Source organism: Pygocentrus nattereri, chromosome 4 (assembly GCF_015220715.1).
Source record: "Pygocentrus nattereri isolate fPygNat1 chromosome 4, fPygNat1.pri, whole genome shotgun sequence".
NCBI lineage: Eukaryota > Metazoa > Chordata > Actinopteri > Characiformes > Serrasalmidae > Pygocentrus > Pygocentrus nattereri.
Window position 1 is genome coordinate 14,059,882 of NC_051214.1, and position 24,902 is coordinate 14,084,783.

General features: G+C 39.6%; 1 protein-coding gene across 3 annotated transcripts in view; it reads left to right on the forward strand.

The window, feature by feature from the left end:
- The window catches only part of grm1a (glutamate receptor, metabotropic 1a), a 43,058-nt gene extending 18,673 nt beyond the window's left edge, over window positions 1-24,385 (forward strand). Inside the window, exons 4-10 of one of the 3 annotated variants that reach the window (XM_017712987.2) lie at window positions 9,773-10,008; window positions 12,369-12,377; window positions 15,737-15,983; window positions 17,207-17,378; window positions 18,214-18,340; window positions 20,199-21,141; window positions 23,039-24,385. In XM_017712987.2, the coding sequence (XP_017568476.1) occupies window positions 9,773-10,008; window positions 12,369-12,377; window positions 15,737-15,983; window positions 17,207-17,378; window positions 18,214-18,340; window positions 20,199-21,141; window positions 23,039-23,789 (2,485 nt within the window). In that variant the 3' untranslated portion in view covers window positions 23,790-24,385. The remainder of the gene's footprint in view (window positions 1-9,772; window positions 10,009-12,368; window positions 12,378-15,736; window positions 15,984-17,206; window positions 17,379-18,213; window positions 18,341-20,198; window positions 21,142-23,038) is intronic. The other 2 variants (XM_017712990.2, XM_017712988.2) reach the window with 2 other exon arrangements.
- Window positions 24,386-24,902: the final 517 nt, after the last annotated feature.

The following is a 24,902-nucleotide window of genomic DNA, read 5'->3' on the forward strand; positions in this document are numbered from 1 at the left end:
ATAAAGCATGAGCTATCAATATGATAAGTGTAACTGTAGGAAGACATTATTTACACAGTACTGTGCTTTTAGTTGTACATGGGCAATATCCTCTTGACATGGGGCATCTTATTGAGCTGGTAAGTAACTCACTTGTGCACTCACTCACTTGAGAAGGCTGAACATTCTCCACAAGGAAACACAGTGAAATAGCTTTTAGTACATTATAAGAGTAATGCTTTGCATCATTGACACTTTGGAACTTTGTTGAGTGGTTGGTGGACCAGTCTCAACCTAGCAGCTTATGGAGCTTATAAATGGACAGTGAGGAAGTACATATGAAACTCTTTTTCAAAATGAAGTGTAAAACAATTGTAGATTGTATTAACAAATACAAAATATAAAAGCAGAATCAGTTCTTGTTCTACAAAGCAACTCCCTTCCATATGAATGGCATGAAAAAAGACAGAGAATTAAAAAAGGAAAATGACAACAAAATTTCACTCCAATAAAGCAAAGAAGATCAAGAGAATAAAAAGTACAAGTTCCTCCCAAATCCACTTAATCATAACATACTGTCATTCAAAGCCACCACTGATTAAGTCTTTCTAATCCAAACTGTATTTTCATATGATGTTTTCATTTCACTCCACATGCTCACCTCAATTCAAATCAGTCCTCAGCATAGATAGCACTTTATGAGAAATGTACCATTTTTGATTTGCTCACATTCTTTCCAGTCCCTATTTCTCATTATATTACTAAACTTTTCCCATTAAAAAATGAAAGACTGCTGCGAGAGCCTCCGTCTGTAATTAGCAGTGTGGTGCCTCTCAGCTCAACTCATTTTGAGTGAATATTGCAAAAATGTATTTGCATAATCTGCCGTCATATTATTGTTTTTTTTAGATGCGTCTGCTTGTGGGGTAAAATTGAGGTCTTATCACTGTCACAGTTAGTGTTCAATGAGGTGGACTGAGGGATGGCGGCAGTAGGGTGCGTGTATGTATGTGGTTGTCTTTCTAGGGAGAAAATGTAACATTCTCAGCATTGTGAGACATTCTGCTAATTGGTATGAAAATAAAGAATACCAAGCATCTTTCATCTCAAAAACCAAAAGACTACCTGTCCAGTTTTGAAATTCAAAGTAATACTTCAGAGGTTTTCAATCAGTCTCTGGGAAAACACACTTATAACAGAAGCCAAAGGGCAGTTCATTATAAATGTATTTTGAGTGAACAGGTGTTTTTTTTTTTTTTACATGGAAAATAATTTTACTTAGTAATCAACTGTGTGCTAAAGATGTGGCATATAGATTAGGTTGAAAAATGCTGGAGCATTCCTTTAAGTTTGGGTTTAGGTTTAGTACCTAAACCTAAACCCAAACTTAAAGGAATGCTCCAGCACCACACTGTGCTAAAGTCAGAGACCACCCTTCCAGGAAAAAGAAATAAAAATTGGCCAGTCTTCTAAGAACTGATCATGTGAGCTCCTGCTTTGCTGTATGTGAAAACCTGCAGCCACACCGTAACTGGTCCTACGAGTCCAAACCAGTGCAGAATGGCAACTACGGCGCTGACAGCCATTTGACGCGACAGTGGAAAAGAGGCCTATAAGTCTGAAAGCAGCCATTACTAAGAAAAGGAAATAGAAAAAATGCACATAATTAAACAAATGAGATCTGTAAGGTTCTCTGGATGACTGACTCTAAATTTGTCAGCTTCTAAGACTAAACTTTAGAGGTGTAGTAAAATATCTCTGTAGATGTCTCCAGAAGCCATAATAAAGGTAAAGGGTGAACACACTAAATACTGAACAAATTGGTGGATTCTGTGTAATTTTCCTGATTTTCTTCCAGATACTGAAAAAAGAACAACCTATACTTAATATCAGTTCTGACTGGAAATTGAAAAAAATGAAAGATGATCTCGCAATGTACACACTTCACACCTAAAATGATAGGAATACAGTTGTGAGTGTGTGAGTGTGCACACACATGTGTGGTTTGGCCCTGAATAGTTTAGCTGGGCCAGAAGTTTATAGCGTGGTAAACATCTGTCTGTTATATAATAGGATAGCAGATTTCGCACATCTGCTCCAGGTGGCTCACCTGATTCTTTTGACCTCTGACCTCCAGGCAGCAGCCAATTATAATTAATTGTACCAGAATGTGGCCTAAATTGCTGAATTCTGCAATGTTTATTCTATAAGGATTTTTTCAGCATCTTCATGTTTTGCACTATTATTTCCAGCTCTACATCAGTGTTTTATTTTACCCATCTCTGGGGAGGGCATGGATCTGCAGCAGATATCGCCGCTCTGTCCAATAGGCAAAGATCAGATGCTGCTTTAAATGCTTCATGAGTCTCTCTCTTAACAAAGAGTCTGATTGTGTCTATATGTGTTTAGCTAAAAGATTAGATCCCTGGGCTCACTTCCAGCTCTAGAATCTACTCCCGCCTGCGCCTTTCTAAGTCTCCTAACACTTTGCCAAATCCTGCTTCAGATTTTTTCCGGCCTGGCAGCGTCCTTTTTTGGTGTCTTTTGAGGCTTGGCAGCGGTGGAGATGGCCGCTGCTTTTGCTCAACTGGGTCACCTCTTCTCAAAGGTGTTTTTTTTTTTTTTGAGTTCTCTCTCAGTTTGTCCTGAGGTGCTTTTGCAGGATGGAGTTTTCACAGAGGCTCGGGAGCATGCAGCGTGATAGCGTTCCGCTCCTGCTCGCACTTCCGTTTCTTCGTTTTTTTTTTCTTTTTTACCAGAGTTATGATTTGAAAAGACCTCTACAAGGCTCTGGGGAGGCTGGGCTCACTTTCCAGAACATCTTTCTTTCATTAGCCCTCCATTTTGAATACATTAAAGGATATATTAGTCATGAGGGCAGTGAGGGAGAGATAGAGAGAGTGAGAGAGAGAGAGAAACAGAAAGAGGTGGGGAGAGAATTATGTGGATGTGTGGGTGTAAGGTTCTTAACCCCAATGGTGTAAAGAACTTGTCAGAGAGTGAGAGAGGAAGGAGTAAAAGGAGTTTTTTTTTTTATTTATTCATTTTTACACTTCTATCACAATCTCATAGGCCTTTTGGAGAAATTACCACTTTTGATTTTGAAGTGCTACTGTGGAGAAATATGAGTTTAATGTAACTTCACTTAATTGAACTTGAACTGGTCTCAGTGTGGTGCTTGAGTATGTGTGTTTGTATGTGTGTCTCAAGGCTATTAGATGCTGGTTTGTTGGTGTGATTGGCAACACTAAAAGCCTGGGCTTTAGTGATCAATAGCATAGCTACATTACAGTGAACTTTGCCTACAGCCATTCCAGCTTATTCTTCTGTCTTACACTTGTCCTGTGATGCAAGTTAAAGTACAGATGTGGTTATCATCACTAGCAATATAAAAGGAACAGTGAAATTTGATATAAATTGCTTACAACTAACAGACACTAACAGAGAAAGGCAAAAATGGGGATTCTAAATCTTCATTTGATTCCAGTTTTGTGTGTATAAGTAAAAGAAGAGGATATTTTGTTGAGTTCGATTTAAAGAAAAGTTATTGCTGTGCACAGAAGTGTGAAATATTTAGATCCTGACAATAATAAAAATAACAGAACAGAAATGGTAAAAAAAATCACATTACATCAAACACATAATTTATTAAAATATTTAAATTATAATATTTAAAAATGTAAAGAAAAGTTATTGCTATGCACATGGTCTTATTTTGCAAAATGAATTTTATATTCTTGTCATTTTTTGTCATTTCTTTATCTTGAAATTACAAACAAATGGAAAAAGTTGGAAGTTCACACTCAAACTTGTTAGTACACAATAACTGAAAATAAGTGCAATTCATTACATAATTAAGATTATAATCAACATTGTGATCTTATTTTAATTGCAGTATTATTGCAATATTACAGGAAAATGAATAGATTCAAATGGAAATTCCAGCAATTTTTCAAAATTTCTACATAACTCTTTCATTGCTTTGTAAACAACATTATTCAGAGTGGTCATGCATTTGACATCATTGAGATTTTCAGATTAAACACAGATTTTCTTCAAAGTGGTGGTCTTAGGAACCAGGTGCTGCAATATTTGCTTTGCCAATATAGCCATTGCATTTACTATCTAAAGTGATTTGTGAACCTACAATAATGTCTTCTGAGTGTAGAGTATATACTGAGTATATTATTTATATGTAATATGGTAACAGCAAAGTAGTTCTAAATCAGAAAAAAAATTTGGCCACTGTTTTACAAAGCCCTGCATATACTTCTGCACTATGAATGTATTTTAAAACAATATCCCAGCCTAATGGATATCTCAGAATTATCATAAAACAATGCCTCAGGCATGACACAATGTAAAAGTCAATAATGAGGATTCTAAATCTTTTCATGCTTTTCAAGTTTTTTAGAGACATTCAGATGTCTGGGTCCTATCACCACCACTGTGACCAGTTCCGACTTAGTAAGTCTCTCCTAAATGGCACATTTGAAATCAAATCACTCTGAATGACTTTGTTTACATTATAACTATTTAATTATGCATAAATATAAGTGGAATTTGCTTTAAGGGTTAAGCACTTGAGTTTAAAAGCAATTGTAAAAGCTTCATCATGCTTAACAATCAATGTTTGCTTGCATTGGTTATGTTCTCATGGGAACTGGCTGGATGGATGGTGGATGGTTTAATGGATACATCTACAAATGAATGGATGAATGGACAGACAGATGTATGGATGGGTAGATGAAAGGGAAGAGACACGTGCAGAAAGGCTTGCGATGCACAAGTGATGGAGGGCCTGGGTTGGAGATAGACAGATGAAAGCTGGAGCACAGTGAACGAGAGAGAGAGAGAGAGAGAGAGAGAGAGACCAGGCATGATAGAGGCAGCTTGTGGAAGACAGTGCCAGGCTGCTGCTAACTGGAGCACCATGAATTAGTAAAGGCCTCTGGATAAGCTTTAATGGCCCTCAGCCTAAGCCTGCAGAGAGGAGCAGGCCACATCCAACTGCACCCAGCACATAGGCGCAATGCTTTGGATCAGGAGAGCAGGAGAGAGCTGGAAGAAAGAAGAGAGAGGGCAGGAGAGGATGGCCAGGGGAAGAGTGTGTCATGAGAGGAGAATGAGGGAAGGTGAGTAAGGAGAGAGAGAGGAAAGGGGGATAGAGTGAGCACAGTGTACTACAACATCAATGTGAAAAACATGTTTAAATCAATAATATCATAAACAAACCCTTAAAATTAGTTTTAGATTTTAATTTTGGGCACCATTTAATAAGGACAGCTGTGCTTTACATTGTGTGGACATTTCAGGATGACTGTACCAATATCACTGTAAAAAACATTCACTGTAAAATTATAGTATATTACTGTCTTCTAGTTGCATTACTTTCAATGCAATTTTCTGTGCCATATTAACAGCAAATAACAATAAATTAGTAATTGTATACTGTGACTTCACAGTCACCTAGACCACAGTATTACTGTGAAGTAGCTGAATTCTAATATAGTTATCTTCTGTATTTTTACGTAACGACTGTTGAAGTAATGCCACTCAGTAACCATTAATTAGTCAATTTACTAGAAATTTTAACTTAAAGTTTTTTACCAGACCAATAAATATCAATTAATAACAAAAACAATATCAACTAATATATTTATTCCCCGTTTTTGCATCGTATATGCACAGAGTATTACAAAGTATAAAAGTATAAAAGGCAAATATACATTTTACAGACATTTCAACAACAACCATCCAACCTTACACTCAAACCTGAATTGTCAGAAAGAAAAGTAAACCTTTTTAACGTTTAAGTTTCTGTCATATCCCATAATGTTATGTGGTACAGTTCAACCTTCACAGTAATTTGGTGTTACTACACACAATATCTTATGATTATAAATAGTAAAATGATGAATACAGTATCTTACTGTAAAAATTAAGTGTGAAATATTTAGATCTGGACAATATTTAACATTATAGAACTGTTAAAAAAATCACATTACATCATGCACATTGAAATAAAGTTTTTTTTTTTATTGATGTAATTGTATTTTATTTATGTGGAGTACATTTAATTAAGTAAAGTCAAAAAACACATCTTTCAGTGTACACCAGTGACGATCTTGATGTCAGTAGTTGATTTATATCAGCACTATGAGCCAAGGCATGTTGACTTTTCACTTTTTAGACTCCTGCCTTCAGGGCACACCTGAATGTGATTCTGAATTTGAAAACAATCCTTTTGCTTCACTTAGACAAAAGCAAGATCCTTATCTTGTTAACTCAGAATTATACTCCAGCCTAATTACAACAAGCACACCCTGTTTGCACTCGTGTGTTATTGTGAATCCTTGCCCTTTGCATTGTTTATAGCTCACCATGTTGGTTTGAGGGTTGCAATTAGCATAATGAATGTAATTATACAACCTAGAAAAAAATACTGACCTCGCATACTTTAATGTAAAGATGTTAGAGAGCAGTTTAGTTAAAAATCAAATGTATACAGTTTCTCATTACTAAGAGTGTAGTCAGTTAGCTAAGATAGTCAAAGATTTTTTAGCTTTTTTAGACTAACGTAGCTAACAGGTAATGGAAGCTTGTGCCTCACCAATTAGCATCATATAAGTCTATTTATAAACACAGTTTGAGGCAAGTGTATGATGATTTAGCCATGCAGTTTGGATGGTGCTAATTTGACATGGTGCTAATTTGTTAGCTTCTTTAGTGTCATAGCTCCAGAGTAAAACTAAAGACGCAAACTTTGGACATCAGCCACGTCTTGACTGATTGACTACAAAATCTGATTTTCAGCTGAACTACCACTTGTGTAAATCTGAGCGCCAGCAGGTCTGTGCCTCTGATCTGCTTTAAACCCACCTCTCAGCTCTGTCTCAGAGCTACTACGGAGCCACGGCTGTATACTTCATGTGCGGCTTTGCCAGCAAAGCTCTACCTGGGCCCTCTCTTCATCCATTATTCATTGCGGTAATGAAACACTCTGACGAGGCACACTTCTTCTAATCTCTGCCATTTTATGCTCCGCTATTGAGAGCCGTGCTGGTTTCGGGGGATGTGTTTTAGGTTAAAGCCGTTGGAGGTGATTTTGTAAGGCATGCTGAGGAGAGAGACTTCAGACAGCCATCCAGAGAAACAGGGGACTTAAGGCCACTTCAGTTTGTGTAATGTCATCAGTGTGCTCTTTGTATGTGTCTGCATAAGTGAGAGAGAATGATGTGGCTCACATGTATCTCATTCAAAGCAGGGCTTAGAGGGAAAGTCCCAGAAACATGGATGAAATCAAATGTACAAGGAAGCCAAGACAGTATATACGATACAGTACGAAAGTCATCTCAAACAGATAAAGTAATAGACGAGCTTGATGCATAAAAGCATTTAAACAAGCTCAATTAAAATGGTACCTTTGAGATTATTGAGTATATTGGTAATTCTGTTAATTTCTGACAAATGGTCAAGTGAAGCAGATAATGCAAAAAATAAGAACTCAAAAATGAAAATAAGCTAACATATGCCCCCTATTTAATCAGGCAGAATCTGTCACAACAATGGTGATGGGAATCAGACATCTGAAGCATTTAGAGACTCTAAAAGCAATCTTGCAGATTTTTTTTTTATTGTGAAATGGTTATGAATAAGTTGCCTGAAGCCTGACGCATTGTTCTGTGACAGTTTTGAGATGAGGTTTTGGCCTAAGATGTATTTTTAAAATTCATTGCGTAGAGGTACATGTTGGGTGTTCTATGACAACTTAGTCCCCAAAGACAACTTACTTTTTTACAGACTATTTTATCATTATCAAGAAGACACATGCAGGTTCACTGGTTATTTTGGATAGCAAATAAAATGGCTAAAATTGCATAGGCATTGTGACCCCTGGTTCCTATCACTACCACTGCAAAGAAATCTTAGTCAGTTAAGTTTCACTACAATGAACCATTTCACATCAACCCGCTCTGAATGACTTTGTTTACATCTCAACCACTGAAATTTTGAAAAGTCTGTGGAATTCCTCTTTTTTCAAGCAGTGGTATTATACAGTATTTGAGTGTCTTTTTCAAAAAAAACATATTGGCTTACATTATTATTATAAACACATGCATGCACACACATGCACACACACTTATGCATGAAGACAGAAACTCTTCAAACAATTGAGTCACTGCAAACGTGCCATGTGGAAAAAAGCACTTATGTATTCTGTCTCTCCTGCCTCCACTCGCAAAAGGCCTTTGCCATGCACTTTAAATGATAAAGCCTGTAGAACAAGTGGCTTATAATTGATAGGCAAGAAAGTTATATATGGTGGGTAAACTGAAATAAAGTGTCACTAGCAAGACTGTTATTTCCATACTTGTACTGCTGCCAGTGTCTGTTTTATACTTGCAGCCAGGCAAGAACCTAAAGCCAACAAGAATGGGAAATCCAAACATATTTTTCTTTTTAATTTAGTAAAATGTTTTTCATTACAAATTTTATTGATTGTTGACATAACAATTTGAGTGACGAGTAGAATCTTTAAATGTTTACATGAATTTCAAAATGTCTTTGAAAACGTCCCCCCTTTTTCATTAATGACAGTGTACACTCAAGCTGGCATGGACTCCTGAAGTTCACAAAAGTTTCTGATCAGTAGATTAAATCCACCAGAGAATCAACTGAACACACGTTTCACTGGAAAGAAAAAGACTAAAAAAACTTTTGTACAAAGGTGTTAACATGGTCAGTTTCACAAATTTGCTTCAATTTGAAGAGTGACCTATGAATAGCATAGCATTTTTGTTATTTCTTCAACATTGTGACAACAGTGTGTTTCAGATTTTTGGACCAAATTTCCAAAATTACATTTACATTTATGGCATTTGGCTGACGCTCTTCTCCAGAGCGACTTACATCTTTGACTTTGATCATTTTACATAGGTAGGCCAAGGCGGTGTTAGGAGTCTTGCCCAAGGACTCTTATTGGTATAGTGTAGGGTGTTTGCCCAGGTGGGGATTGAACCCCAGTGTACAGTATAGAAGGCAGAGGTGTTAACCACTACACTATCCCAACCAAAAATTATTAGGGAGGGTCTGAGTTCCTACTGGGATCTGAGCAGCTGAGCCAGCTGTTTTCTGTTTTCTCAATGATAATTGGGGGTGATGAGAGGGGCAGGTGAAATGTGATTTTATTGGTTAATATTTTTGGTCTCACTTTAGTTGGATAGCCCCTGTTGGAGTATCTGTAGATTTTATTACCTAACTATGTGTTGAAAGACAGTGTTAGGGTTATATTTAGGATTAGTACCAGGGTTAGGCTTAGGACCAGAGAGTAAAGGTTAGGTTTAGATTTTGGGGTGAGGTTAGGGTTAGATCAGGGCTTAGGTTTAAGGTAAAATTATACATATATTTAATAGATAATTAGCAGAATGTAGGTCAAATGCAAGATAAGGATATCTAAAGCATTTCCAGTGGGCTATTCAAATAAAATATACCAAATATATCAAAATATACCAAAATGTAAAATTGTATTTTTCCCCTTCATAATGCTACACAATAATGTATTTAAAATATGTTTTTAACACTGCCACATCAGTACACTTTAATCAAAGATTACAAGAAAACAAGAATTTAGTCTTTCAAATTACAAAATACATTTAATTATTCTTAATATGACCAGGGCCAAGATAAAAAGAAGTCTATTCTGATCTCATATTGACTTTCAGTGAAGCAGAAGCAAACATTGGAGTTTAATCTTTCCTCCTCTGTCTCTCTCTCTCTTGCTTACTCTCAGTGATGGATGGGCAGATCGTGATGAGGTGGTGGAGGGATATGAGCAGGAAGCAGATGGAGGGATCACTATGAAGCTGCAGACAGAGGAAGTGAAGTCATTTAATGACTATTTTCTAAAGCTGCGCTTGGACACCAACACCAGGAACCCATGGTTTGCTGAGTTCTGGCAGTACCGCTTCCAATGCCGAATACCAGGGCACCCTCAGGAGAACCTGAACTACCAAAAAATCTGCACAGGTAAACAAACAAACAAAGCAAAGTGCACAACACAGTGACTAAATATGAACAACTATGTTGCTCTTATACTTGCAATGACACACACTGAAGAATTTTAATTCTCTATTCATTCTTTCATTCATTTGATGACTTTTTTAATGCACAACTTATGACTACCGATTAGCCAACCAACATGCTAACTGCATGCCTACATGCTACTATACCAACATGCTACTGCATCACACATGTGTGTGAAAGGATGTTGATTTGTCCTCAGAATACTAGCCAAAGCCTTATGATATGGAGTGTGACATTTTGTCAATGTACATTTTTTGACTAATTATCACTTAACATTAAACATTCAAACACATATAAGACTCCCATTAAGATAACAGTATTGTGCGTGGATGTGAATGACTTTAACAAATAGGCCTGAACTAGCTGGCTAACATGTTCAGATAGCAAAGGACAGACAAACTGGATTCTCAAACTCTAGTCCCGCAGGGCCTTAGCATTGTACTGTTTGGAGTTTTCCTTGGGAAAACACTGAAAACATCAACTGTTTTAGGGGGGTTCACACCAAATTCGCACTAGACGTGCCAATAGTACCACAAAAATGTAGCATATGTAAAGCTTAAGTGTAATCCATACTGCCTTCATTTCCATTGCATAAGCATTTTAGGTGAAAATGTCCTCTTTTTCATTTTTGTCTTTTCTGTTTTCTAATTTAAAAAGTTTTATAGCAATTTTAAACATTGGTAAGTTGTTGTACAGTGTCAGCTGTGTTAGCTGGTTGTCACCACAATATGTATAAGCAAAAAGTTGGAGTACTACTATTACCACACAAACAAGGAGCTTATCACATAGGTGTCAACTCATATTGTTTACCCATATAAATAGTTTTTTTTCCCACAATTTGAGAGGTATATCGTCATACAAGGCTGGGATATGTGAAATTTGCTGTAATACAATTTTTCACCACTTACCGTTGGACAATTATTTTCAATAATTCTGTTGTGTCCAAATCAGGGGTTTTTCATGTAAGGACCCAAAGAGGTAGTGTTTCTCCTAAGACCCTCCAAATATTTGATGAGGTGATATAGCACATAAACATAAATATTATTTTTTAATATACTGTTCTTTAAATCAACACACACAACAAAAAAATGCCTTGATTCAGCTATATTACGACATTGCTACATTGCAGCCCACCAGTGGGTCTCAACCTACAGTTTGAAGCCTGGCATAAGTGATGAGCTCAGTCTCTGGTTGGAAATGTTGTCAGGCTGTGCATAGACAAAGGTAAAAGTTATTGCTACATGTGAGCAATGATCCAAGACATCAGAGCATCAGTTGTGTTATGCCATAATAATCAGAGTACCATTAGAGTCAGAGTGTCCCACACTCAAACACACCTCAGTGAAGACACAAAGATGCATTAGCAAAGACATGTTTATTCCTGCATTTCACATTGCAGATTATACTGCAATTCAGAGGATATTTGCTCTGTCAGCACATCATAGCACACATGACTCTTACTCTTAGACTGCCTACACTGTGATTGTTATTTAACTGTAAGTAAGAAACAGTTTAGTTTCCTTTGCCTTGCACACAACCTACACACTAGAAAAAGATGGTTCTTCAAGGGTTCTGTATGAAAAGAAAATAGTTCTATATAGAACCATGAACACTGAAAGAACCCTTTGCATGATTAAAGGGTTCTTTGCATCGTAAAATGGTTCTTAAGTAGATGGATGGAGATTGTGCTATAGATAGTTCTATATAGATCCTTTTTGAAAAGGGTTCTATATAGCACCAAAAAGTGTTCTTCTATTGTTATGATGTCAATATTGTATAAGAAGAACCCTTTCTTCAGAGAACCCTTTTCAAAAAGGTTTTATATATTCTTTAAAATTCAGGTGGGTGACATTTTAGATTTCCTCTATCAAAATATCAGGTCTTGCTTTTGAATATCTGGAGTTTCAAATTCAAAGAGCATTCAAAAAGTTTGACCAAGGTAATGGGATAATGTAACATTTGCTAAGCAGTGTTTGGAGGAGTAAATAAAGGAAAGATATGGAGAATGCCTGTTACAAATTACAAATTATTTAGTTTTTTTTTCCACTGTGCAGCTAGTAAAGTTTCCACTGCACATTCCCCAGTAGCTCTGGCCCTTAACCCATTTGAGGATGTGGACCTGATTTCCCCCTAAACTAAACTGTGCAGTGCTGTGGTCCTCAGGTACTGGAGTATGAGAACACTTAGATAATCCTAATGTCACATGCATGATGGCGATATGGAGATTATTATATGTGGTAACTGTGTATGTATTTTACTCCCCATTTCTTCACGAAATGACCGTGTCTCGACTGGTTCAAAAGGTGACATAGGTAAATTAAGCTGTGTCCCTTACCTCTCCCCATTCCCTGTACTTTCCTATCTCCTGTCCTCATTGACTGCTGTCTTTGCGCACAAGCATGACATTTCCTATCATTCACAATGATTTGGGATAGTGCCTGAAAAGCATTGAATGTTGCTCCTGCTATAGCCAAAGGCAGATTTTACTGTTTGTCATGTTTTGTGCTTGGATAGACGTAAACAGATTTCTAAATGCATACAGTGACACAAATTCATATAGTGAAACTACTGCAGATTAGATACAGTGTAATCAAACAGCCACACTGCTAAATGCTCTATGTCTTCTGTTGTTACTTTTTCTTCCCTCTGAAAGATATAGCTGATGGTAAGTTTGGAAAATGTTTTGGTGATGCTGTGATCGATGCACTTATAACAGCACTAAAGAAGCACCTCACTATGGCAAGAGCTGGTGCGAGGAGTTGGATTGTTGATGAATATTTGGCTGTTTATGGTTGGCAGAGCTGTTTTCAGCTGTGACGGATAGTAGGACATGCAACTCATGTTGTTAACTTTGTGAGAAAACAGTGGGAGTGACAAAGAATTCATACAAATGCAAATCAATTTATTAAGGCTAAAGCCTGACAATTGAACAATGCAGTCCAAAATCTAACAGTCGGTGTTGACTGAGGAGCTTTTACTGATTATATTAGCACTTTGTCATCTACATTGCTCATCATACACTGCAATTTATGTTCACACATTGCCTTGCTTGTTCGCTTGGAAAGGCATCAGCCTAGCATTGATCATAAAACTTTCGTTTGGCAAGCGGCATGTGCAACAGACTCCTATTTAGCTTAAAAGACAAGCAAAGTCATTCAGTAATGGGAACAGCAGAGGACTGCCAATGGAAGATATCAGTCCAACTCCTCTGTACTGCTTGCGGGTTGGACTCTTGCACTGAAAGCACAAGAGAAGCCTGGTGCACATGGAGAAAAAAGCCCCTCTCTCAGTGTGTGTGTGTGTGTGTGTGTGTGTGTGTGTGTGTGTGTGCGCGTGTGTGTGTGCATGAATGTGTGAAGATGACCACAGTGCTCACAGCGTGCATGGAGGTCCCCCTCACAGCTTCCAGTATGCATGTGTGTGATTGTTCAGTTGGTGTGTATGTGTGTGTGTGTGTGTGTGTGTGTGTGTGTGTGTGTGTGTGTGTGTGATATGACTGATTTCTTCACTGAAGGAACTCAAGGGCAGAACACTTCACTATTCAGCTGTTTTTTTTTTCACTTCTTTTAGTAAATGAAATAAAGAAATGCAGCATTATAGGAGCACTTTTAGCTTTGTTCCATTGAGAATTTACATGCTAGCATCTTATGTGAGGAGCTGTTATTCATTCAAGAAGTCTATAGCTTTGGATGGCTGTGAGGCCCACAAGTAATGCTGTATGGCTTTTTGCAGGCTGGCTGTCAGCTGCTTATATCTAATGTCCATTATAAGTGTCCAGTGGCTGGTTGCTACTTAAATTTTCTCAGGCTTTTAGGCTAAGGTACACTGTCCATTTGCACTTGATTCTAAAGTAAATAACTCACCACCAGTACTGTGAAAAGTCATGTATATTGATGTATAGTCAAAATGGCTATTAAGCACAAGTTATTCCATTTTTAAAGGAGATCTATTATTTCCTGTAGTGTGTTATATAGCTTTTTGTGCATGCAAACAGTTTGCAAAGTGACAAAGCTCATAGTGTACGCCAGAGGGAGTAACTCTCTTGCATAGAAACACCTCATTAGAATTCCAGCTCCTTCCCTTCGTTACAAGATGATGCAACCCCGCAACACAATCCTTAATGCCTATCTAGTGGTAGCATGGCATACCCTAATAAATCGCACAGCAACTACTAGATGCCGGGAAGAGTTTGTTCAGTTTTGTAGCCATGTCGAGAAAAACCTGACCTGACTTTCAGAATTGGGCTCTGGCTCAAACTGATACAGCATAACTGATGCCAACCGGTGTCTACAGCTGCTCAGGAGGGAAGGGTCTATCTTGCATGACAGAGGTGACACAGTGGTGGAACTGCTCTTGCGGTTGACCAATCCACAAACACACACACACACACAGACACACACAGACACACACACACACACACACACACATCTTCTAAGCCGCTTATCCTTCTGGGTTGTGGGGGCGAGCTGGAGCCTATCCCAGCAGTCATCAGGTGGAAGGCACAAAAGGTGAATAGAGATGTAAAATTTGAGAAAAACAATGTGTTTTTGGAACATTGTCACTGTCAGGTGAACAGTACAAACAGTATCTTTGAGTGAAAATCAAGCTCCACTCTTGCTTCAGATCTAAAATCCACAGGTATTTCTGTTCATCCTTCCACTGTAAGGAGATAACTCATACACAGGATGTGTAGCTGTCAAGAAGCTGTTTCTGACAAATGTAAATAGGCTAATAGCACTAAAACACTGAGATTGGAGAACTAAGATATGGAGTAAGGCTTTATTTATTTAACTTGGATTGTAAGAAAATGCAATCAACCAAGCAACAAGACTTTCTATGAACTTTTGAGATGAGGAAAAATATCCCTGCAGATTAAAAAAAGTCTCCTAAAAAGAACGCAACCGATATATGTATATATATATATATATATATCGGCGTTGTCTAAAGAAAACCTCACACTCCATTTTTGACATTTTTCAGATTTTGACATAATTTGAAAATAACCTTTACATTGTTTGTAAATTTCATGCTTGAATTACATTGTATGTAAATGTCATACATGGCCTGAAAGGAATGACCCAAAATGACATCCATTGACTTACATTAAAAGTAAAATATGTTTTTTGCTTCTCCTGTAAAGTTACCATTTTGGAGATACAAGGTTTATATATATAAGGTTTATATATAAGCATATATATATATATATATATATATATATATATGGTTTTTCCTAAAGGTGAAAAATGAAAAATTAAGAACATACTACAAATTCACTGCAAATAAATAAATGAAATAGGGGTCACTGACTTTTATCACAGTATTGAATGTCACACATGTACACTATGGAAACGCTCATTATTATTGAGATCTTGCCGTTAAACCCACCAAAGCCATTGGACACTGTGTTATGATTTCATGTGTGCAAATGTTTAAGTATACTAAGGAAAAAGTCTAAGCAGTGATCAGCAGGTCAGTTTTTCTATTTACAGCCATGGTGGTACAGTCTTTGCAGCTAAGATTAAAAAAAAAACATACAAATCTAAAATTGAATTTTAAAAATGGAGTTAAAATGTATATAAAACAAATTTAAAAAACAAAAGGATACACAGCCATGTTTTCTAATAACAAATCATGTTTTGAGCCTCACTAATTAAGACTGCTTTTCCAACAGGAAATGAAAGCTTGAAGGATAATTATGTCCAGGATAGTAAAATGGGGTTTGTGATCAATGCCATCTACGCCATGGCCCATGGCCTCCATGACATGCACCGGGATATGTGTCCAAACCATGAGGGCCTGTGTGAGGCCATGGACCCTATTGACGGCAGCAAGCTCCTGGAATATCTGCTCAAGGCTTCCTTCACCGGTGTCTCTGGAGAAGAGGTGTACTTCGATGAGAATGGAGACTCTCCTGGCAGGTGAGAACAGAGACCAAGTGAGGGTTGTACAGCAATAGCAAGGGTAAAGCATGTATATAGCAATGCCCTATGGATGGAGGACACAGTCATCTTAGATGAGACCACTCCCATTAGGACAGAAATGTTTCATGGTATTTGCAGCAAGCACATTCAGATGGACCCAAGTCATGCAGCAAAATGCTCCCCCTCCCAGCATAATAGAGCCACTGGACCCCCACATCGTAAGGGTCAAGCATTAAATGGATGAGTGCATGTCAAGAATATGGTGAAGAATGGCCATGTCATTTTTTGCATAGTGCACTAATGTATGAGCATCACATGAATGAGTGCTTTCAAACACAATTTGCAACTCTCTTTACTGCTTTCTTTCCACAGATATAAGCACAGTCATTTCTTGCTGAAACACTAGCCAGCTAAGCAGTCTTTGTGACTGAAGCGCTCTCCATGGCTCATCAGTGAAACCTTTTGCAGAGTCACTTAGGTGTTTTGTTTTGTAGGCCATGTTGATTAAAAATCTGCCCACTGTTTTTATGCGACAGAGCATAATAGGATGTTAATTGCTTAATTGTATCATGCAGTACATACACTTATGTGTTTCTCTAATAATTTATTCAGGTTTATAATTTGTCACTGGTATGTATGTCTGCTATAAAAAAAAACAGTTACCATCAACTTAAAAGAGTATACAACACATGGTAGGCCTGTACACATCACACTTAGCTGATTTTGAATCAGCATTACCTCACACACAAACAGGTGCATAACCGAATGTAATGGGTTTGGAGTGGAACAGATTGCTTGTCTGAGGGTGCAGCTCCAGCCGTTTCCACTCCAATTCCTAGACATGGTCAGCTCCTGTCAGTGTGACTTCACACTCATGGAAGATGACACGTTGGGGCTACACTACTGTCACCTTTGCTATTGCTATAATGCACATGGATGTATACATGTGTGTGTCTGTATGTGTAAACACCTGCCCCTGGGGTCTGTGTTGCTCGCTTTCTTCAAAAGGGTGCGAGCATTATGGGTGAGGGCACTAACAGCTCTTGTAGGTCGCAGGTTCAAGTCCCAGACAGCCAATGCAGAGTGAGGACACTTTGTCTGAACTTGAGGTGTCATATGAACATGGAGTATGTAAACCTGGCCACTTGTAAGCCCTAGAGCTTTGACAACTCTTGGCCTTAGTGTAGCTGTCTCTCAATAATTTACTCTCTCTCCTTCAGGTATGACATTATGAATCTGCAGTATGTGGAGGAGCTGGGTCGCTATGACTACATTAATGTGGGCTCATGGCATGAGGGTCTCCTGAGCGTCGATGATTACAAGCTCATGACCAATCGCAGTGAGATGGTGCGCTCCGTCTGTAGTGAGCCCTGCTCCAAGGGCCAGATCAAGGTACCTTTTGTGTGTGCTCTGTTTTGATCGCTTCATACGGACATTTTGTCTCCACTTTGTCAGGAAAACATGAAAATTCTGACACTGTGGGGCATTTTACTGGTCCTCATAGCTTTTATTTGAAAATTTTCCTTTGAGAAATATTGCAAAGGTTAGCGTTAGATGTTGGCACAGCCATATTCAGAGTAATAGTTTGGAAAAAATTAAATGCACACAATCCTCACCAACCACAAATGTAGTCAATCCACCAAGACATGTTTGGTGTCTCAAGTTTTGCACAGGAACTGAGACCAATGTACCAAGCATGTAATGGAAGTTCTTAGCCACCAAGCATACACTGCATGTCTAAATCATCACACATTTCCCTTAAATTGCATCAAAATATTGAGTAATCTCAATTGACAAATCTCAAATATGTGTGCTAGTTGGGTATATGCGGACTAAGCCTAGTTGTGGATAATGTCATTGGTGTTTCACTGTCAAAAACTTGTGGGCATGGACTTGTGGGGCTGGGAGACCAGCCCAAAAGGATCTGTTATCTATAAAAATGGTTACCAAATATGCCTATGCTGACCAACTGTATGTGATTTTTCCCTCACTTTTTTAAAAACTATTGCTTTACAGTAATGTTAGAAATAAAGGTATAAATATATAGAAGGAAAGAGATATTACTTCTCTGTCAGGCAAAGGCATTAAATATGTTTTAACCTCAACTGATCAACTGACCCATTTAACCAATGATCCCTCTGTAATAGAGGCTTGTTTTTATTGTGTTAGCTTTTCACTGGCTTATGAGTGTTTTAAAAGGCCATGACCTCTGACCTCCCGGCTGTAGGTGATCCGGAAAGGGGAGGTGAGCTGCTGCTGGATCTGCACTACCTGTAAAGATAATGAATATGTGCAGGATGAGTTCACCTGCAAGGCCTGTGATCTGGGCTGGTGGCCTGATGATGAACTAGCAGGTAAGAGACTTTCATCTGTCTTTGTCCATGTTTTCAGTAAGTGGCTAATGCAGATGTTTTGTAACATGGGTGCATTCATTTCAACTATTCATGCATTACACTGTGCTACTGTGAAATGTCATCTCTACTCCCACATGTTGGAAATTCTGTGTCTTGCGTTTTTTGGTTCTGCTTTTGCAAAAGTTTGTCTGTGTGACAAGAGATTTCTTCTCTTATGGTACAATGCAATGAAATAATAGAAGCCATATCACCTAGGATGGATTACTGAAAGGACTAATGGCGCCATTGCCTCTGATTGCCCCTGGGGGCCTTAGTCTACCAGGCTCAAGTACTTAGGACAATCCACAGCATATATAAAAATTAACTGAATTAAACAAATGAAAAAATGTTATCTGTTGTGAGGCCCCACAAGTTCTATACTATTATTGCCTCATCGAATACCATTGTAATTTGTTGACTAATCGGGTTGATTGACCATCCACGCATCTGTCAATCGAACTGTCTGCTGATTTTTGTCCAGCTCTTCATTCAAACACATTTCAGCAACCTGAAAAATATGACTTTAATCCATAATTGGAGACACACTCCAGTTATCTGGTTCTACAACGTTCTCCCCTCCACCATCCACCCTTTCTATGGGTGTAGCTCTCCTTTTCTTACCCTTTACCTTCTCTCCCTCCCCAGCTTTCTTTCTCCCTTTCTCTCTTTTTCACTCTTTCCTCTGAGCTGCATGTTGTTTTGACAGCTCGGTGCAGTGGTGTGGAGAGAAGTGGGCAACTGTGAGTTTGGAATCCCATTAGTACCCAGGAGCCATGTGCCAGGCACAACAGTTATGGCGTGTGAGCTGGGGAATTCTGATTACCTGTGAGACAGAGCGATCTGAGATACAGAAGCCTCTGTTACAGTGAGATAGGGGAAGGAAGAAAGGCAGAGGGAAAAAGGTCAGCGCAGAGGTATGCAGAGGACAATGAAAGTGTGGAGAAGGGGGAAAAAGATTGAGAATGGTGAGGAGGATGCACTGCTGCCAAATGAGCCGCAGTCTGATTTGACAGTATGGCTCTCAATGAAACTAAATCATGAATTACTTATGCTCATAAATCTTTATAATTTCAATGAGCTCTCTTGCACATTGTCGCACGCACGCATACATATTTGTCTTCTCTTCATTCGCAGATATTCTCTTCCTCTGGTTATTCTTTCCCTTCATTTATTTTCCCTCATAGATTTTGTTTACATTACAGGATTAAAGGGATGCACGTGTGATTTTTTTTTTCCACTCAATGGGAAACGGATCTTATGTTTTCATAGGTGTATAAACACAAAAATTTCATCTTTTCAAATCAAATATCCTATCTAAATAATAATAATAATAATAATAATGATATGCATGTGTTACATAACTTGCATATGCAGTCATTGTCCCATCGTACAGTGTTGTCATCATGTCATCGGTGGTAACTTGTAAAATAAATAAATAATATATTTTTTTTTTTAAATCAGTGGAGGGACAGTAAAACAGCTGATTTGCTCAATATTTGTGGAAATGAGTCAGATGATCTTGCTTGTGAAGGTTTGTTCTAGCACTTCATTTATTTTAACCTTACTGCAATGTTGAATTGTCTCAGATATATGACATTTGTTTTTGTCATGACGCACATGGGCCATGCATGTGACATTATTTATGCCGAAAATGCACACATGCGGGTCCTTTCAGGGCAGAGGAGAAAAATAATGACAGATATGGGTCATTTACTCACACAAATTTGAATCTTGAAGGCAGAGAGATCAGATCTTAGAAAAATGCTGGAATTAAGCAAAAGAATTGCAATGTGAACATCTCTCTTTCTGTCTTTCTCAGGGTGTCAGCCTCTTCCTCTTAAATACCTGGAGTGGAGCAGTGTGGAATCTATCGTTGCTGTTGTGTTTTCCTGCCTCGGCATCCTAGTGACACTGTTTGTCACCTTCATCTTCATCCAGTACCGGGACACTCCAGTTGTCAAGTCATCGAGCCGCGAACTCTGCTACATCATCTTGGCGGGCATCTTCCTGGGCTACATCTGCCCTTTCACCCTCATTGCCCGACCCACAGTGATCTCCTGCTACTTGCAGCGCCTTCTGGTGGGCCTCTCGTCAGCCATGTGCTACTCGGCCCTGGTCACCAAAACTAACCGCATTGCCCGCATCCTTGCCGGCAGCAAGAAAAAAATCTGCACGCGCAAACCACGCTTCATGAGTGCCTGGGCGCAGGTGGTCATCGCCTTCATCCTCATCAGTCTGCAGCTGACCCTGGAGATTACACTGATTGTGCTGGAACCTCCCGAGCCCATCAAGAGCTACCCCAGCATCCGTGAGGTCTACCTCATCTGTAACACCAGTAACCTAGGCATGGTGGCACCACTGGGCTACAATGGCTTGCTCATCATGAGCTGCACCTACTACGCCTTCAAGACGCGCAATGTGCCAGCCAACTTCAACGAGGCCAAGTACATTGCCTTCACCATGTACACCACTTGCATCATCTGGCTGGCCTTCGTGCCCATCTACTTCGGCTCCAACTACAAGATTATCACCACCTCCTTCTCGGTCAGCCTGAGCGTAACCGTGGCCCTAGGATGCATGTTCACGCCCAAGATGTACATCATCATTGCCAAGCCAGAGCGCAACGTGCGCAGCGCTTTCACAACATCAGACGTGGTGCGCATGCACGTGGGTGATGGCAAGGCAGCTGCTGCGGCCTGCCAGAGCAACAGCTTCCTCAATATGTTCCGCAGGAAGAAGAACAACGCCACCAGCAGCACTAAGTGAGTTATGCAGCCTATCACAAGATTGAGTTACTGTGGTTTGAAACAAAAACAAACACATTACTTACTTTCTAAATGTAAAAGCACAAACAGCTACGAAGCATAATGGGCCAGTGTTCTTGTCACAGATTAAGCCTAGTCCTAGTCTATTTTAGGGTTGGGCAATATGTCAAAAATGTAAAATCACAGTACTTTAGGACATCTTCTGGATACCCAATATGCTTCACAGTTTTCTGAGGTTTAATAAGTTAGAACACACAAAAAGGCCACCAGGGGTGCTAGGTTTAAAAAATATTGAATGAACTCACTATAAAATAATTTGTATTCAATACTTCATTACACAAAATCCAATTAACCATTTCTACATATGCTCTCTTTATAATGAACCTGCTGTTGGTCAGTGTCATTCATGCACTAAGGATATTCAGTATAATATGTAATGCTCAGAGAAACATATTGTGTAATTTATCACAATAACAATATCACCATATTCCCCACCCCTAGTCTGGCAGTCACCAGTTCTGCTCTGGACATCTACCGCCCTGTATAGCTTTGTCTTTCTTTTCACACCCTCTCCTGGAGAACTACCTTCTTGCAGGTTCCCAACCCTGGTCCTGGATTACCCCTAGTCTAGCACATTTTACCGTTTTTGGGCTGTAACATACTTATTTCAGCTCAGGGGTCATTCATGAGATGATTAATTGGATCAGGTGTGTTGGGAGCAGAGAAAACACTAAAATATGCAGGGCAGGAAGCACTCCAAAACCAGGGTTGGGAACCACTGCCTTAACCTAATCGACCATACCTGATCCAGCTAAGTACTGTCTTAGAGCATGCTTGAATAGCTAGATCAGGGGTTTAATATTTTGGTTGATGGTGAAACCTGCATGAGGGTAGCTCTCCAGAAGATTTGATGGTCACTGTTTTAGTCTAAATGTATGTTTCTATGGAGATTCCACAGGTCCAAGGCTAGGCTAGGCTAAGCTTAATACATGAAAACTGCCCCACTGAAAATAACTAAGATTTTTCTAAGTAGCATATCAACACGTCGGATCACGTAGGTAGCTTTGCTAGTATTCTCTCTAGCATGTGTGTGTATTTCAGTCTTCTCTCTGATGTTAGCTCTGCCATGTCTTTCTTCCTGCTGCAAACTGGAGTATGTATGTAGCGTTTTGTTAGTGCCAGGCACCGCATAGCTGTCCTCTGTCTGTCCTGAGTTCTCCTCTGAAACCTAATTTTCATCAAACCACCCGCTCGCACAGTCCCCCTCCCCGATATTAACCCACTTCTCAAACCCCCACCCCCACCCCCACCCCGTCCTCCGTCTTCTTCACTGAGAAAAAAAAAAATTAACCCAGTTATTAGGAACGTTACTTCTTCAGTCTGTGCCCTGCTTACTCTAACAGAAGTGCAGCTTTCAGCTCTGAGGCTTCTCTGTCCCTTGCCTGTTCTGCTTAACTCTATTACACCACTGACTGCTGCTTGTTGTGTGCACAGCACTAAACCTGGACAGGGAGTGCCACAGGGATCTGAAACTGTTGAGGGGAATTCCATGAAGGCCTGTGTTCATTTCTGCATGATGCACAGCGCAAACAGAGCAGTGCAGGGAAGAGATGGCAGACAATCAGCCATCTGACTTTCATAATGCTATCTGAACCAGTCATTATGAAGCTAGTGATGAGCATGTTCTAACCCAGTTCTTTTGAATGCAGTTTTTAAATAATAATGATCTGCAAATGACTAACCCTTAGAGATGATTTCAGAGATGATTTAAGGAATGATGTTTTGAGATGTCATGACAATGTACTGATGATGTTGTCATGTTGTTCTGTGTGTCTGTGTTGCTCTTTGGCCGCATCCCCATGGGAATAACGTTGGGTCTCTGTCTCGTTCATAGTCCTAATGGAAAGTCTGTGTCATGGTCTGAATCAGGTGCCCGGCCCCAGGGGAGGGGGTCGAGTGTGTTCCACAGACTGTCTGTGCATGTGAGGAGGCAAGCAGTCGGCCAGAGTCAGACGGCGGTCATACGACCCCTAACTAATGCCTCGCAAGCCCCCCACCCCGAGTACCACCCTGGCCTCAACACAGACCGCAATGGCTCGCAACCTGACGACAAGGCTCTCTACAACCTCAATGAGGAGGACGACGAAGGAGGCCGCTGCCCACAGAACCTAAACAGAACAGCCCAGGACGGAAGGGAACCAGCCTTTTATTCACCTGCTCACCTGATGGACCACACCACTGACCATCTAGAAGGGGGACGGGTAGATACACTAAGCTCTAATGTTACCGCTTTTGAAGAAATAGTAACTGCTGGCAGAGTGAGTCCTGCCTATAACCCGTTAGTCAGTCAGCTACCTCTGCCCTTGCAGGGTGAGATGTTGTCTGAGGAGGGTTCTGAAATGGAGGCTCTCGACCTCATTCATGGCTTTCTTTATGACAGTGCTGTACAAGAGGAGGAGGAGGAAGAGGAAGGTGGAGAGGAAGAGTTAGCACAGAGCAAGCTCACTCTCCTAACTCCACCCTCGCCCTTCAGGGACTCGCTACGATCAGGTGGGTCCATCCCAGGATCTCCCGCCTCTGACAACAATCCAAATGCTCCCCAAGAAGTGACCTACGCTCCCAAACAGAGCTCTTTTACACTGTGAGAGCAGGTGCTCAGGACATAGGAACCGGGCGGCTCCCACTTCTCTGCTTTGTCTTCTACTTACTGATTTATCTTTTAATCACCACAGGATAGTAAGCGCTTGCTTATTTGATTTTCTCAACAAGATACTTGTCACGAATATGACATTTTGAAGAGGCAAGAAAGACTACAAAGGCAAACAAATGGAATATCCGGTTGGGATTATTTTTCTCAAAGGTAGTTCTAGCAGCCTCTGTTTTCTGGTATTTGGAAACTTGGAGCGCCAATAACACGATATTGTTGCTGTGCCAAAACCCACTGGCCAACATTGCATAACTAAGAGATTACAGACTAAGAGTCCAAATACCACTTTGCTGCTTCAGTATATCACTGTCTGTGTGAATATGGACAAAAGGAGAAACTCTTGGGACTATGCTATGTGCTTACAGACTATGTAGCTTGGCGTCATTGTGATTAACTTTGCTGGAAAATAATATCATTCATGAAGATTTTTGCATTCTCAGTGCAAACATATGCATAGACATACAGTGCACAAAATTGTGTAGACATGTGAAGCAGATAAAGGTGCGCACACAAACACACACACACACACACAAATCAGAGCTGTGGTCAATCCAACAAGATTGAAACTAAGACCAGTTTTAGGCTCCACGTCTGATAGAATAAAAAAAGACTACCTTATAAGAATGTTCACTGAGTACTGAGCATAAGTGGACATAGTCTTGCCCACAATATAAGCCAAGAAGAATGTTTCATGTTCTTGGTTGATTTCAAGATTGATATATGTACTTCAGCTCTGATGGATGCGGCTCCACACACACACACACACACACACAGAAAACATTGTGCATCCAGGTTATGAATGAGTGATTTCCTGTGGGACGTGCCAACTGCGACCTACTCTTTTCCTTTTCTGACCACAGGTCAACCTGTGCACCTGCGTTTCCAACAGTGATCTGAGTCAAATGTTAACGTTAGCACTTGCTTGGGGAGCTACATAGAGGATGAGTTTGATTGTATTGTTAAGCAAGTAGTTCAAATAATATTTTAGCCTAAATGAGGAGTTTTTTTCTGTATTGCCAAGGTCATTGCAAACAAGAGAGGACGCTGTTTT